Source organism: Bos grunniens, chromosome 7 (assembly GCF_055505025.1).
Source record: "Bos grunniens cultivar Pamir isolate PY7600 chromosome 7, Bosgru_T2T1.0, whole genome shotgun sequence".
Lineage (NCBI taxonomy): Eukaryota > Metazoa > Chordata > Mammalia > Artiodactyla > Bovidae > Bos > Bos grunniens.
Window position 1 is genome coordinate 14,670,565 of NC_141171.1, and position 15,791 is coordinate 14,686,355.

Here is a 15,791-nt window from a genome sequence, read left to right on the forward strand (position 1 = left end):
CAGTGGGGGAGGGGCAGGATGGCTGGGGCACGGTGGCAAAGGGAGGAGGGTGGGATCCAGGGAAACATGGGTTCAACTCCTGGTCCCTGTCTGCTAGGGGCATGTCCTTGGACAGCTCATTCAACTGTTCCAAATCTCAGTTTACTTGTCTGTAGAATGGGGATAAAAATGTCTGTTGCCTATAGTGGTTATGGGATATAAATAAGATAGAGTGCATTGCATTGCTCTATCATGCTGAGCTGCAGAAGTGAAGAAGTGGAGAGCCTCCTAAAGTTGGAGATAAAAAGACAGAAGGCTGAGGGCAAAGGGCCAGGGAACACCTTGACTGCAGGAAGCTGGGGACAGACTGGAGGCGGGTGACCAGGTCCACTCACCTTCTCCCCAGCTGAGCCTGGGGGACCCTCCTCGCCAAGCAGCCCCTCCTGCCCCTTTAGCCCCTCCGGACCATCCTCTCCCCGAGGACCTGGAGGTCCGGGTTGCCCCTGGAACAGAAGGGAGAAACCCTGATAATAGTCCTTCTTTGTCATCCCTGCCCGCTGTCTTTGCCCCAGTTCACCTCCTCACTGTTTTTCCCAAGTCCCCCAGATTCACCAGACTCCTCCCTTGGAGATCATCTTACCCGATCTCCTTTAAGCCCCGCATCACCCTTGAAGCCTGGGAAACCATCCTCTCCCTGGGTGGAAGACAGTACAGAGATCAGAAGTCAAGGTTTTCATGAAGGGGCAGAGTCAGAGCCCCAATATTAGGGTTCCCCTCTCCCAAGGAATCCCCTTCTTTCTTACCTTCTCTCCTTTCTCCCCCTGGAGGCCCCGGTTGCCAGAGGTACCCTGAAAAGAAAGAAGCTCTCAGTCCCCATGCTGCCCCCACTTAAGAAGGGCCCTGAACTCAGTCCTCTGCCCTGAAACAGCCAGGACAGTCCCAAGAGGATGCAGGACTAGAGGGAGGGGGTGGGCAGCAGCCCCAGAGAAAATTATCTTGTCCCATCATCTGCTAGTATGGTGTACAAGAGGTTCATTTCCCCCGCCCCTTCTCACTGGCAGCCTCCCAAGATCATCTGTGTGGGGGTGTGAAGGGAAGGCCAAATTTCCAAGTAATTGATTTCCATCTCCTAGGGACACTGTGTCCACAGTTCCTTCTGGCAGGAGGAAAAGGATGAACATTCCAGAACCCAGCTTCATTCTAAAGGCGAAGGAATGTTTCCCATTGTGCTGGATACAGTGCGACTCTGTGCCTGGCAACAAGGGGAGTCTGTGCTTGGCTACAGTGAGACTGCTCAGTGCAAGCCCAGATGCTGCTCACACCAAATTCTTGGCTTGGGCCATAAGAAAAGCTGCACTCGGCTACAGTGTAACTGAGCTCAGTGAGTTAAATGAAATTGTACTTGGATACACTATAACTATGTTTTGACAATAGCATGACTGTTTCCAGCCACAGGGAGACACACTATAATGGAATTCAGTGACTACAATGAAGTTACCCTTGGATACGATGTAACTATGTGTTTTGACACTATCATGACTGTCTCTAGCCACAGGGCAATTCATTGACCACGATGTAACCAAGTTTGACCACAATTGTTCTCTGACCATGGCTATGGTGTAACTAGACTCAGCCAAAACATAGCCTTCAACTGTACATAGAAAACCATGCCTGACTTTCAATGGAACTCTGAGTTTGGACACCCACAGGACTTCATGGCCAGCTACAACATAACTACACCTCCTTGGCTATAGGGTGAAGCTTGTCTACAATGCGAAAATGTGGCTTTTAGACTGTTCTTAGACTAACCAAACTCTGTTCTTAGACTACAGGTGATGGATACCTGTACTTAGCTACAAGGTAACTGGACTTAGCTACCACACATATTTTAATTACAATGTCCCTACAGCTGGTCAACAGTAAGTCTCTATTCAGTACAGCTCTCAAGTGGTCCTAGCAATTCTAGGCTTGTAGATTGTATGGCTCTTGGCTTGAGTTTTTGTTGCTTTTGTTTGTTTTAATTTATTTATTTTTAATTGAAGGATACATGCTTTATAATGTTGTATTGGTTTCTGCCATACATCAACAAGAATCAGCCATAGGTATACATATGTCCCCTCCCTCTTAAACTTCCCTCTCACCTCCCACCCCATGCCACCCCTCTAGGTTGTCACAGAGCACTGATTTAAGCTCTCTGCATCAAACAGCACATTCCCACTGGCTATCTATTTGAGCTTTTAAAACAACCCTGCTTGATTATAATGTGTTGACCTAGGGATGTGATGTGTGTGCTTAACAGTGGGGTTCAGCCTGTAATGGGTTAAACTATTCCCAACTGCAAGGTGACAACTATGCTGTAATGTTACCCTTTGGCTGTTCAGCTTCAAAGTAGAACACACCCTACTGCATAGGGCCAGTTCCACCGCACCTTGCCTGGCGGGCTGATTCCTCTCTCACACTCTTGTAGAAGTGTCTGATGGAGCCAGCTTCCCGAAGTCAGTGCTGATGAATCAGCCCTAACTGCAGGCCCAAAGCATCACTTACCTTCACACCCCGAGGTCCTGGATAGCCCGGAGGGCCTGCTGACCCTGCTGGACCCTGAGATGGAGATAAGATCAGCGTCAACCTGTTCTTCCCCCTCCATGTTCCCAGCGCCCTCCTCTCTCTTCTCATGAGACTCCTGGCCCTGCCTGCCAACCCCCATCCCCAAATCAGCCCCTCTTCAGGTCCCTTACCTGGGCCCCTTTCTCTCCTGTTGGGCCCTCATGACCTGGGTGACCCTGGGAGAAAGACGTTCTGAGTTGTCAAAGACCTGATTTGCCATCCAAACTCCCAAGCCTCTCCCTTCTCCTTCCTCTTTCTCCCAGAATCTAGTTCTCACCGGAGGGCCTTCAGATCCTGGGAGGCCTGGAATTCCTGGGTTTCCAGGAGGACCCTGAAAGAAGATGAAAAGTAGGGAGAGATACAGCGTCTCAGGGCCTGGCATTCCACCAGGAAATCCCTGCTCAGACATGCAGCTACCTCAAGGTTAGAGAAAAAGCAGATCCTACTGGTCAAGCAATCTATTCTCAGCAATTCCGAACTTGCTGTATGACCCTGGACAAGCCGCCTCCCCTCTCTATGCCTCAGAAAGCCTCTGCTTCTGGGAGAATTCAGGCAAGGGATATAAAAATAGTGTGACAGACATGCTGGGAAGGGGGACCCCTTCCTTTAGAAGCCCCTTCAACCCACAATTCCACCGAAGAGTGGTGGGTCTACACAGGCATGTGGTGACCCCTCTATGTCCTGCACACAGTTGATGAGTCCAGAGGGGAGATCCTGGCCCAGCTAAGCCAGTCAGACTCTCTCCTGAAATTTTGAGGGAAGCAACACCTTGTCTCATTGAAACTATGATCAGATGGGTTTGGGTAAAGAAACTGTAAGATCCTAAGGAGCTGGGAACTGAAATAGTGACAGAGCAGTACAAGATTGTGTAGAAACAGGGTTGAAGTAAGAACAGACTCAGACGGTAAAGAATCTACCAGCAACGCGCGAGACATGGGTTTGATCTCTGGGTTGGGAAGGTCCCCTGGAGAAGAGAATGGCAACCCACTCCAGTATTCTTGCCTGAAGAATCTTGTGGACAGAGGCACGTAGTGGGCTACAGTCCATGGGGTCAGAAAGAATCAGACGTGACTGAGAGACTAACATTTTTGCTTTTTCAAGATGTATATAGAAAGAATCCTGTCTTTCAGGGGAGATGGAAACAGACATGCAGAGGAACAAAGACGACACTGCAAGACCCCAAAGAAAAGGATTTCTTGGCCCATGAATCTTGGTAATACTTTCTGGCTTCTGAGAGGTTCCCCCATGTCTTGATAATATCCCCTTGTTCTCTAAACTCGGTCGAGGTCTATTTCTCACCATCAGCCCTTCTCCAACAATGACACTTGGTTACTCTGGGCTTGTTTAGGGACTGCTGCAATTGATCATTATCCATGGCTTACAAAAGGGGCCCAATGGGAAGTTTTTCCTGCAGGCAGAGTTGAAGGAAGAAGACGATAGGGGAGGAGGGAAACGTAGAGCTGTCACTCACCTTCTCCCCAGGAGTGCCGATGGGTCCCTGGGGGCCGGGAATTCCCTGGAGATATTTTAAAAGACAAGAAAAGCATTAGAAAAGGACAGTGAGTGCAGAAGTTGGAGAAGCTAAGAATGGTCTATGACCTTCATGGACCACCCCTCCCCCCCTTATTGGAAAAATAGCTCAAACCTGGGACCCAGGATTTCCCTGCTGTCCTGGGGGGCCTGGTTCTCCTGGAGGACCCTGGGGAGAAAGTGAGGTTTCTGTGAAGCTGGAAAGGTTGTGGTGTTGAGGTGTCAGTGAAGTTGAAATGAGGGAAAGGGTCATGGGAGTGGACAAGGATATGGGTGGTCATAGGGTCAGAGTGTCTGAAAGCATCAGGGGGGCTTCCCCGGTGGCACTGTGGATGGGAATCCACCAACCAATGCAGGGGGCATGGGTTCAACCCCTGGTCCAGGAGGATTCCACATGCCGCAGGGCAACTGAGTCCATGCACCACAAGTACTAAGCCCGAACTCTAGAGCCCATGAGCTGCCAGCTACTGAAGCCCGTGTGCCTAGAGCCCATGCTTTGCAACAGGAGAAGCCACCGCAACGAGAAGCCCGCACACCACAGTGAGGAGTAGCTCCGGCTTGCCACATCTAGAGAAAGCCTGTGCCCAGCAATGAAAACCCAGCCCAAACGAAACTTTAATTCATTCATTAATTTAAAAGAAAGCATCAGGTGGGGCTTCCCTGGTGGCTCAGTGGTAAAGAATCCACCTGCCAATGCAGGAGACACAGGTTGGATCCCTGATTTGGGAAGATCCCAAATGGCAAGGAACAACTAAGCCCGTGCGCCACAACTATAGAGCCTGTGCTCTAGAGCCTGGGAGCCGCAACTATGGAGTCCCCATGCTGCAACTACTGCAGCCCATGGACCTAGAGCCTATGCGCCTAGAGCCCCTCCGTGCTCTGCAACAAGAGAAGCCACTACAGTGAGAAGTCTGTGCACTGCAACTAGAGAGTACCCCCACTTGCAACTAGAAAAAAGCCCGTGCAGCAACAAAGACTGAGTGTAGCCAAAGACAAAGAAAGAAAGCATCAGGTATTGGAACACGTACCACATTTCCTTTGGCACCTGGAGCACCATCACTTCCAATCACACCCTGGGGGAGGAGAGGCTGTGAGACCAGGGCAGACACACGTGGAGGAGCCTGCGTCTGAGACGCTGAGAGGCACAGGGGGAACAGTGAGTGGGCAGAGAAGCCAGGCGGCAAGGAATGGACATGCAGAGGAGATAATGGTGAGGAAAGGACAAACAGGGATGTAGAAAGACAGTGATGTTCTCACCGGGCGTCCCAGGGGTCCGGGGGAGCCTCTAGGGCCAATCAGTCCTCGAGGGCCCTGCAAGGAAGTGGGAGCTAATGTTATTCCAGCATCCCTGTTCTGAGGCCCAAGGAGGCCTGCCTCCCTCCTCTGTGTCAGACAAGCAGTCCAGGGGTCCCTCATACTCACCGGCTCCCCTGCCTGGCCAGTGGGCCCTGGAGGTCCCTCTGCTCCCTGTGGGAAAGTGGCATCACTTGGGGAGGCAAGGGTATGACCTTTAGAGAATCACCTTCCCTCATCTGGGCAGCCCCTTCCAGGGCATCACAGAGTCAGAACTTGTGGCAGAATCCAGCCAGCTGGGTGTACGTGACTTGAAATTCAGGCCCGTGACCCCAGTCTGGACCTGCAGTCCCGGGCCTCACCTCTGAACTCTAGTTGTTGTTTAGTCTCTAAGTCAGGTCTGACTCTTTTGCGACCCCATGGTCTCCAGGCTTCTCTGTCCATGGGATTCTCTAGGCAAGAACACTGGAGTGGGTTGCCATTTCCTCCTCCAGGGGATCTTCCCCGCCCAGGGATGGGACCCATGTCTCCTGCATTGGCAGGTGGATTCTTTACCGCTGAGCCATAGGGAAAGCCCAGTAACTCTAGTACTAACCCCCAACTCTCCATCTGTCTTTTTGAGCCCCTGATGGGGCCTCCTGAGTCTCCAATGCAGACCTTCACCCCTCCCCCAGTCTCCTGAATGTTCTATTTCCCTCATTCTGGCTTTCTGGCTTCCAAACCACCCCCTAACTTGCTTCCAAACTTACCTTCCGTCCATCCTCTCCTGGGGGACCAGGTTTCCCCACATAACCAAAGTCACCCTGGAGTGGGGAACACAGAGGGCCATTCAGAGTCAAAAGGTGAGGGTAGAGATCAACCCCCAAGAAAGGGAGATGGGGTGTGAGGGGCGAGCACTCAGACACAGGGATGGAGGCTCTGATATTGGGGGTGGGGAGAGTGTCATGAATATATCGGGAGGGGCGTGGATGTGGGGGAAGGGCCTCACACACTCACCCTTTGGCCCTTCTCACCAGGCAGCCCTGGCAGGCCATCAAAGCCCCGATCACCCTGCACAAAAAGATACCATCTGAGCCTTGAATCCTCTACCCTGACAGTCCCTCCAAGTCCCAGTCCTGGCCACATCACCTACCTTAGGTCCCGTGGCGCCGGGGAGGCCCCGAGCCCCATCTGCTCCAGCGCGGCCCTGTGGGGGGTAGGGGTGACATAGTCAGGACATCTACTGCCATGTGGGGAGTACCTTCCTCATGCAGTCCCTTGTGCTGGTGGTTTCGCTGTGTACTAATTGAACCTCTCAAGTATATCTCAAACCCATCCATTACTCTTTATCCCTAGTGCCCTTTCTCTAATCCGAGTTACCAGCATCACAAAAATGAAGAACCCTCGTCTTCAGGGAATTCCCTGGCAGTCCAGTGGTTGGGGCTCCATGCTTCCACTGCAAGGGGGCAAGGGTTCCATCTCTGGTTGGGGAACTAAGATTCCCACATACCGCATGGCCAAAAAATAAAATAAAATAAAAAGAGGACTTCCTTTTTGGTCCAGTGGTTGAGAATTGATCCAGGAAGATCCAACATGCCACACTGCAACTAAGCCTGTACACCGCAACTACCGAGCCTGAGCTCTAGAGCCCATGAGCTACAACTACTGAAGCCCGTGGGCCCTAGAGCCTGTGCTCCACAATGAGAGAAGCCACCACGATGAGAAGCTTGTGCTCCACAACGAGAGGGTGGCCCCACTCACTGCAACTACAGAAAGCCCTTCACAGCAAGGAAGACCCAGGACAGTCAGAAAAATTAAAAATAAATAAATTTTTTACAAATAAATTTTTTGAAAAGAGAAGAGTACACTTAAAAAAAAAAGCCCCCATCTTCAGTCTGCATTAATCTCCTTGCTGTATGTTCCCCATGGAACATTAATACTATCTGGAATTATCATTTTCCCCAATGTGCCAGTCTTTCCTTTTGCATGTACTGTTCCTTTGCTTGGAATGCCCTTCCCCTCCTGTTTCCCTGGTTATACCTCAAATCTCAACTCAAGCATCATTCCTCAGCTGGTCCTCCCTGATTCCATGACCTGGCCAGCTTCCTTTGTCACCCTTGACTGGGAACGGCAGTCCATAACCCTCAGTGGACTGCCATTCCCTGTCCTCAGTGCTCTTATCCCACCAATGACACCAGCAGACCCTGAGAACACAGAGCCGAGGCTCGTGTTGGGTGCTGAGAGATGGCTAAGGGATGACCTGAAGACATACGAATCACTCACCATCTTTCCCTCTCGGCCAGGGGGCCCATGAGGTCCCTGAAGCCCTCGGGGACCCTAGAAGAGAAAGAAAAGGAGGCAGAAAAAGACTAACAAAGAGTAAGGACTTAATTTAGGTCATTCCCTGTTGTGTTCAGTCACTAAGTCGTGTCTGACTCTTTGCGACCCCATGGACTGCAGCATGACAGGCTTCCTTGTCCTTCATTATCTTCTGAAGTTTACTCAAAGTCATGTCCATCAAGTTTGTGATATTATCCAACCATCTCATCCTCTGTTGCCCCTTTCTCCTCCTGCCTTCAATCTTTCCCAGCATCGGCATCTTTTCTAATGAGCTGGCTCTTCGAATTAGGTGGCCAAGTTATTGGAGCTTCAGCTTCAGGATCAGTCCTTCTAACAAATATTCAGGGTTGACTTCCTTTAGGATTGACTAGTTTGCTCTCCTGGCTGTCCAAGGGACTCTCCAGCACCACAATTTCAAACATCAAAAAGGCAGTAATTGCAAGTGTATCATCAGCCCTTTTGCTATTTTCCCCAACTCGCACTTTACCCTGTGGCCATGGGAGACATCCACCTTCCCATCCACCCTGCCCCTCACCCCACCAATCTCACCTGCGGCCCCATTTCTCCCATCTCTCCTTTCAGACCTGGATACCCAGGGAGACCCTTGGAGAAGAAAAATAGGGTGATGCACTTAGAGGGAGTTTGAGTTAGAGTCATCTCCACGGATGTGTTCCCTCTTCCACGCAGCCTCCTTACTCACCACGGGACCCGGGCGTCCAGTGAGCCCCACCGGGCCAGGAGGGCCTTTCATAGAGAGCTGAAGAGACAGAGGGGAACAAAGCCTCAAGTCTTCCACACCCCCACAAAATCATCATCAAGAGTTAAATATCCACCTGTCTCCTGACTATTCAGAGTCTCCCATCTTTGTCATTCTCTCAATGTCCTCCCATTAGCTCCTGACACGCATGCTCAGTTATATGCTACCTCATAGACAGTAGCCTGCCAGGCTCCTCTGTCCATGGAATTCTCCAGGCAAGAATACCCGAGTGGGTTGCAATTCCCCTCTCCAGGGGATCTTCCCGACCCAGGGATCAAACCTACATCTCCTGAATTGCAGGCAGATTCTTTACCGCTGAGCCAATGGGGAAGCCCCACCCTCCAACAGTCCCCGGATTATCCTCCCCTCACCTGAGCTTGTTGCAGGACTGCCTGAGCCTGGGCCTGCTGGAAGGATACTGGGGGTCCTTTGTGAGAGCCTCTTGCAAACTGGAACTAGAGGGCAACTAGTAGTGAGGGTAACTTCTACAAGAGGTCCCCACTTCCTGGGTCAGGACTCCACTCCCCAAGGCCAGGCCAGCCTGTCTCCCTCTTACCGGCATCATGATCACAGTGCCTGGGAGACCCCGGATCCCATCCATGCCAGGGATGCCTGGGAGGCCAGCAGGGCCCTGAGAGAGGAAGAGAGACACAGAGGGATGGAGATAGAGAGATGGAGCAAAAGATAGGGGAAGGAGGGGACAGAGAGAAACAGAGCGGGAGAGAGGGAGAGAGACAGGTGAAGGCAGAGAGATGGAAAGAGGGGGGCAGGGAGAGAGAAGATACAGAAGACAAGACAAACACAGAGAAATTGAGGGAGGGAGGGAGAAAGTGATGAAAAGTGAAAGAGACAGAAACAGAAAGGAGACAGATGAAAGAGAGATGAGGAGACAGACATAGAGAGAAAGAGACAAAAAACACTCAAGGATAGAGACAGAAGGAAAAAAGCAGGGGATAGCCCCACCCCTAAGATGGAAGAGGAGCCAGATGGCAATTCACGAATGGGGAGAAAGATGAGCAGGAGGGGTCAGTGCCAGCCCCAAGGTGATGTCCCCAGCCCCAGCCATGCTCCCAGCTTCAGCTCCACAGCTTGAAATCTCCCTCTCCCCAAAGGTTACATGCCAGAGAGACTCTCTTACCGGTAGACCACGGTCTCCAGGGAATCCTGGGGGGCCAGGAGGGCCTGAGGGGCCAACCACCCCCTGTTGCAGACAGAGGTACAGAGGTCATGAGAAGTGCAAAGTCTGAGCCAAGGGGACTTGTGGCCCACCACTGACCTCGGCCCCGTGTTGACCTTCCTACCCCATCCTTGAGCCACTCCTGGCCCCTCAATGCTACGCTGATCCATATAAACCTCCAACTTTACATCTCAATCCCGTTTTTTATTCATCTTTTGAGCCTCAAGTATCTAACAGTCATTGAATGATCTGGCAACATTACACTCCAACTCCGCACCCGGGGAGATCAAACACCCCAACTGGAAGTAAAAGGCAAGAAGAGGGGAATGCAGTCATGACTCACTTGGGGTCCCGGGGCTCCTGGGGGTCCTTCAAACTGCTGTCCCTGGGGGAGAAAGGAGTGTGACCCCCATTCTTGCCCATACCCCTTCAACTCTGCCAGCCCCAGACCCCTTACCTGTTCGACCACAGCTGGTTCTCCTTTTTCTCCTTTCTCCCCAGCACCCTGGAGCAGGGGGTGGAAAGAAAACAGATGTGAGCCTGGAACTCAGACACAGAACTCTCAGCTAACTGACTTTACACTAAACACACACACACACACACACATGCATACACAGAGTCCATTCTCTGAGCTGCCTCTGTTGTTCTTTCTTCAACCAATATGTTTCCAGCAGCTCAGCTTCCAGTTTTGAGCTGGCTGTGCTGCAGCAAGGTGAAGACCATGAATTCTGGGGCATGCTGTGAGATCTTAATCCTGGAACTGCCTCTCACTTATTCAACTTATTCAACTCCTACAGACTTATTTAACTCCTGCAGACTCACGTGCAAAGTTCATGGGTCAAAGCCTGCTCTATATATCCCATGGGAGGATGAAGAAGTTAAAACAATGCTTAGCACATCACAAGCACTCAGGGTAAGATGGTAGGATTATTCACCTTCTTCCTTGTCCAACATCAAGGCTAGAACCTAGATGCCTTCCCTATCTGCAGTATTTTTCTAGACAAGCTCCTCCAATCCCTGGACTAAAGATAGAATCTCTCTGCTAATGAGTTCTAAGTCTTTATCTCCAGTCTAGACCACCCCTTGAGCTCCAGAATTTTCTAACCAATCACTTGCACTGACAACCGAACAAGGGTTGCCAATTTGTCACTGTTGTTCAGTCACTCAGTCAAGTCTGGGACCACATGGACTGAAGCCCCCACCAGGCTCCTCTGTCCATGGGATTTTCCAGGCAAGAATATGGGAGAGGGTTGTCATTTTCTTCTCCAGGGGATCTTCCCAACCCAGTGATCGAATCAGCGTCTCCTGCACTGGCAGGCGGGTTCTTTACCACTGAGCCACCAGGCAAGCCCAGTTGCCAATTTAGCACATCCGAAATAAGATCATTGACCCTTTCCACCTGCTCCTCCTTCAGGCTTCCCCATCTTACTCAGTGGTGCCACCATGCATCTCCCCAGTCATCTTAGCATCTTTCTTCACCTTCAGCAGCAAGAGCAAAATGGGGCACGGTTCAAGTCAGTCCACTCGTCTCTATCCGCCCCCTCCGCCCTCCCCCAACCACCACCACTCTCATCCAGGTTACCACTTTCTATTTTGCATGCATGTGTGTATTAATCACTCAGACGTGTCCTACTCTTTGCGACCCCGTGGACTGTAGCGGGCCAGGCTCTTCTGTCCGCAGGATTCTCCTTTTGCATAGACCGCTGGTTTCCCTGCTGCCCTTCTGGCTCCCCCTACAGTCCACAGGCTGTTCAGCACCAGAGAGAGCTTTGAAAACTCCCAAGTCATGTTCCCTCTCCAGAGGGCTTCTCATCATGCCTAGACTAAAAGCCAAATGAATCACCCTACCCACAGAGCCATTGATTAGCACAATGCCTGTCACATTAGCACAGTATCTGTAGATAAATATTTGTCAACTGCACTGGGGTGGTGGGAAGGCATTCTAGGCAAGAGCAAAGAAAGCAAAAAAAAAAGAATGTGGCCATGTGTGGCTCCAGGAAGGAGTCCCTGCACCTAAGCCACCCAAACTCACAGGAAAGATCTGGAACTCAGTATTCCATGACTGTTCTGCTGCCCGGAAGTGGGGGCCCATGGTGGGATCACCTTCTTCTTCATCTTCTCTGTCTAACTCAGTCTCCAGGGTCTCCAGTTCAGTTCCATTGTCAGGGTCCAGGCCCTCCTGAGGACATTGGAACAGACCAAAGTTTGCCCCGAGCTCTTCATTGTCTGCCGCCACCACCACCCCAGGACCTTCCCTTCCAGCCCCGTCCACTTCCCACCAACCTCTAGGATGGTGACATTGCTACCAAAGGTCACAGTTGTGGTGATGACCAAAGGCGTGGGTGTCGGAGACAGAGTTGGTTCTGGTGTCTCTGTCTTGGGGATGTCAGTGGAGGTCTGGAGGAAGGACAGAGAGAGTACCAGGTCAATCAAGGCGGAAGAGAGGGAACTTCCCTCGTGGTCCAGTGGCTAAGATTCTGCGCTCACAATGCAGGGGGCCCAGATTCAATCCCTGGTCAGAGAACTAGATCCCACACGCTGCAACTAAGAAAGATCCCACGTGCCACAGCTAAGACAGTGAAAGTGTTAGTCACTCAATTGTGTCCAACTCTCCGCGACCCCATGGACTGTAGCCTGTCAGGCTCCCCTGTCCATGGGATTCTCCAGGCAAGAATACTGGAGTGGTTTGACATTTCCTTCTCCAGGGGGAACGTCCCAACCCAGGGATCAAACCCGGGTCTCCCACATTCTGGGCATATTCTTTACCATCTGAGCCACCAGGGAAGCCTAAGACAAGGCACAGCTATATAAATAAATAAATAATTTTTAAGGTCAAAAGGGAAGATACTTTAAAAAAAAAAAAAGGCAAAAGGAAGGTGAAGGAAGAGACAGACCCTGTCTCCCAGAGCACTCAGTCCAGGGAGGGGGACAGAGGAGGATTCTCAAAAAACATCAGAGGTATATAGGGCACCCTCAGGCCTGTGGAGGCGAAGGTGTGATGGCTGGATGAGGACAGCCAGCAGGGGGAGCCCTCTTGTATGGAGGATGGTCGGGGCTGGCCAGGGCTGGGAGTCACAGCAGGACTGGATCCAAAGCCCAGTGGTCAAGGTCAATGTCCAGCACTCAGGGCCAGACTCCCGGAAGCCTAGCTCATGTGTCCGCTCCCAAGGCAGAGCTCAGCGGTCAGCCAGCCAGGCTGCAGTCAGAGGGGGAGTTTGAGCTCCTGCTGGCCCAGACAGCTGCAAAGGAACTGGGTCAGGGTGCAAAGCGGGTGGTGGGGGCCCAGGTGAAGGGTTGGCGCTGAGGAAGGGGCTGAGGAAGGGGCTGAGGAAGGGTAGAATAGTCCTGGCATCTCTGTTCTAGGCTGAAGCGCTAACCTCTTTCTCCATGATGCTGAGAACAGATGTAATGCAACCGGTGACCCTCCAAACAAGGATCCCAACAAAGGGCACCTACCAGGGACACCTAAACAGTGGCCCTGCCAACTGATGACCACCATCAATGGCCCCCAATTATTCCTACAGTCATGAACCATTGCATGCATGCATGCTAAGTCACTTCAGTCGTATCCGACTCTTTCTGACCCCGTGGACTATAGCCTGCCAAGCTCCCCTGTCCATGGGATCCTCCAAGCAAGAATACTGGAACGGGTTGCCATTTCTTCCTCCAGGGGATCTTCCCAACCCAGGGATCAAATCTGCATCTCCTGCATTTGTAGGTGGGTTCTTTACCACTAGCTCCACCTGGGAAGCCCAATTTAGTGACCCTCCAATTAATAACCTGTGATCAGTGACCCCCATTAAGAATCCTAACCAATGACTAACCAAAACACCTCCTAATAATCTGTATCCTTGATCTTCCACCAGGTATTCCTATAACCAGTCACCCATCACTGGCCCCCCAATTAACGACTTCCATCAATGACCCCAACAAGTTACTCTTTCAGTCAGTGACCTCCCCAACCAATGACCCCCACAAGAAGTACTAACCAGTGACCCCCCAACCAATGAATCCTCTTAACCAGTGATCTTCCAACAACGAATACCCACAAATGAACTCAACTAGTGCTCTCCAACCAATGACCCCCCCAGACAGTAATTTCATTAACCAATGATCCATCAATGACTTCCCAACTAATTACCCATCAGGGACTCCCAAATTAACTATGTCATCCATGATCCCCCCAAAATCACTCCCCAACGAGTGATTCCAACTGGTGACCCCACTAGTGCTTTCTCATCAATAGTCCCCCACTGGCGACTTCCCCAATTAGTGATCCTCAACAATGACACTCCCCCACCATGAGCCTTAAGCTAGTGACACCAATAACACCAACAATGGCCTCCATCAATGGCTTCCAAGAATGACCTCCAATTAGAAACCCCCAAACATCAACCTTAATAAATATCTCCTTACAGTAACCCATGTCAACCAGTAATCTCTATCAGGGAGTCCAAATAGTGTGCCCCTAATTGCTGTTGTTGCTGTTCACTCACCAAGTCACATCCAACTCTTTGAAACCCCATGGATGTTATTAGACCAGGCAACTCCATCCTCCATTATCTCCTGGAGTTTGCTCAAATTCACATCCATTGAGTCAGTGATGCTATCTAACCATGTCATCCTCTGCCATCCCCTTCTCCTATTGCCTTCAGTCTTTCCCACCATTAGGGTCTTTTCCAATGAGTCCCCCCAGTGAGTGACCCTTCACTGAATAACCCCAACCAGTCAACGCCAAACAATGACGCAACAACAAACCCATCATTGAACCCAGCTAGTGGCTCTTCTTAAACAGTAGCCCTCACAAGAACCCCACTAATAATAATGTACTCATCTGGTGTGTCCCCTCCCTCCAGCACCCCCACCCCTAGAACTGGAGGTTGGGAGGAAGATATGAGAGGACTCCTAAGACAGGATAAGCCCCCCCCCAACAGTGATTGGTCAGCCGAGATAAGTCAAAGGTCAGGGACTGGAGACCAGAGGGGGAGACCCTGGATGAGGCACAAGGGATCAGTGGGGATCAGAGTCCAGAAGCAGGGCGGGCAAAGGGCAGACCCCTTACCTGGTTGTCCAGGGAGCCAGGAGGAGGACTCACAGCCACAGTTTCCTTGTTCTTCTTCTTCCTGCCCTTCCCTTTACGACCTCGCCCTTTTTTCTTCCCTTTTCCTTTCCCCTTTCGCCTAGGGGGAGGGGTTTCTGGCTCCCCCTGAGGGACCTGGGGAGAGGACTCCAATCAGATCCAGAGGCCCTGAGTGGAGACTCCATCACTCAGATCACGGGAGGTCATGCTGGCACATGGTCCATTGGTCCTGTGTTTTAAAGCCAGGGCTCACTCAGCCCTGGGAATTGGGGTCAAGGTCAATACATGATCTGGGGCCAAGGGTCAGTTATGTGACTGGAGGTCAAAGTCATTCATGCCTAGGAATGGTTTGAGGGCGGGGGTCACTCAGCCCCATGGACAGGGCTCAGAATTCACTTATTCCTGAGACCTGGAGCCAGGGATGTCTGAGCCAGTGACCTCAGGACAAGCCCCATACTCACCGTGGTGACTGTTGGATCCAGGTCATCACAGCCAGGAAGGTACCGCTCACATGCCTGGAAGGCAGCCTGGGGATCTGGGCTTATCACCAGCTCCTGAACATCTCCCTGAGGAGAGAGTGGGGGTTGGCGAAGGGGTCCACAGCCTGACCCCAATCCCCATTCCAAGCAGCAGGGTCTCGTATTTTTCCACTCAAATCACCACTACTAAGTATAAGGAAGGGATAGCCCCACCACAGCCCCAGAAATCCCTCTGCACCCCAAAACTGAGAGCAGGAAGATTCTATCAGGGTAATGCCAAACCACAAGCCACACCCCAAAACGTCTGTCCCATCAGAGGCACATTTGTTCCTTTTCTCTTAGGCACATGGTGACACCTACTGTGAGTCAGGTGCCCTTCAAGGTACCAGGGACGAGAAGGGAAACAAAAACTTTCCTAGTAGTCTAGTGGTTAAAAATCTGCCAATGCAGACATGGGTTCAATCCCTAGTCCAGGAAGATGCCACGTGCTACAGTGAAACTAAATCCATGCATCACAACTACTAAAGCCCACGTGCCCTGGAGCCCATGTTCCCCAACAAGAAAAGCCACCAC

The 15,791-nt window shown here is 51.4% G+C and overlaps 1 protein-coding gene across 3 annotated transcripts in view; it reads right to left on the reverse strand.

Moving 5' to 3' along the window:
• Positions 1-15,791, reverse strand: part of COL5A3 (collagen type V alpha 3 chain) — a 44,729-nt gene that overhangs the window by 23,111 nt on the left and 5,827 nt on the right. For 2 of the 3 annotated variants that reach the window (XM_086409206.1, XM_086409207.1), the window contains exons 5-30: positions 15,201-15,305; positions 14,722-14,874; positions 11,943-12,056; positions 11,692-11,838; positions 10,117-10,164; positions 10,003-10,044; positions 9,621-9,683; positions 9,039-9,113; positions 8,854-8,937; positions 8,426-8,482; positions 8,275-8,328; positions 7,669-7,722; positions 6,539-6,592; positions 6,403-6,456; positions 6,156-6,209; positions 5,536-5,580; positions 5,371-5,424; positions 5,142-5,186; positions 4,229-4,282; positions 4,055-4,099; positions 2,861-2,914; positions 2,715-2,759; positions 2,524-2,577; positions 783-827; positions 620-673; positions 375-482 (exon numbers count right to left, since the gene is read on the reverse strand). In XM_086409206.1, the coding sequence (XP_086265332.1) occupies positions 375-482; positions 620-673; positions 783-827; positions 2,524-2,577; positions 2,715-2,759; positions 2,861-2,914; positions 4,055-4,099; positions 4,229-4,282; positions 5,142-5,186; positions 5,371-5,424; positions 5,536-5,580; positions 6,156-6,209; positions 6,403-6,456; positions 6,539-6,592; positions 7,669-7,722; positions 8,275-8,328; positions 8,426-8,482; positions 8,854-8,937; positions 9,039-9,113; positions 9,621-9,683; positions 10,003-10,044; positions 10,117-10,164; positions 11,692-11,838; positions 11,943-12,056; positions 14,722-14,874; positions 15,201-15,305 (1,761 nt within the window). Of the gene's footprint in view, positions 1-374; positions 483-619; positions 674-782; positions 828-2,523; positions 2,578-2,714; positions 2,760-2,860; positions 2,915-4,054; positions 4,100-4,228; positions 4,283-5,141; positions 5,187-5,370; positions 5,425-5,535; positions 5,581-6,155; positions 6,210-6,402; positions 6,457-6,538; positions 6,593-7,668; positions 7,723-8,274; positions 8,329-8,425; positions 8,483-8,853; positions 8,938-9,038; positions 9,114-9,620; positions 9,684-10,002; positions 10,165-11,691; positions 11,839-11,942; positions 12,057-14,721; positions 14,875-15,200; positions 15,306-15,791 lie in introns of all 3 variants that reach the window. The other variant, XM_086409208.1, reaches the window with a different exon arrangement.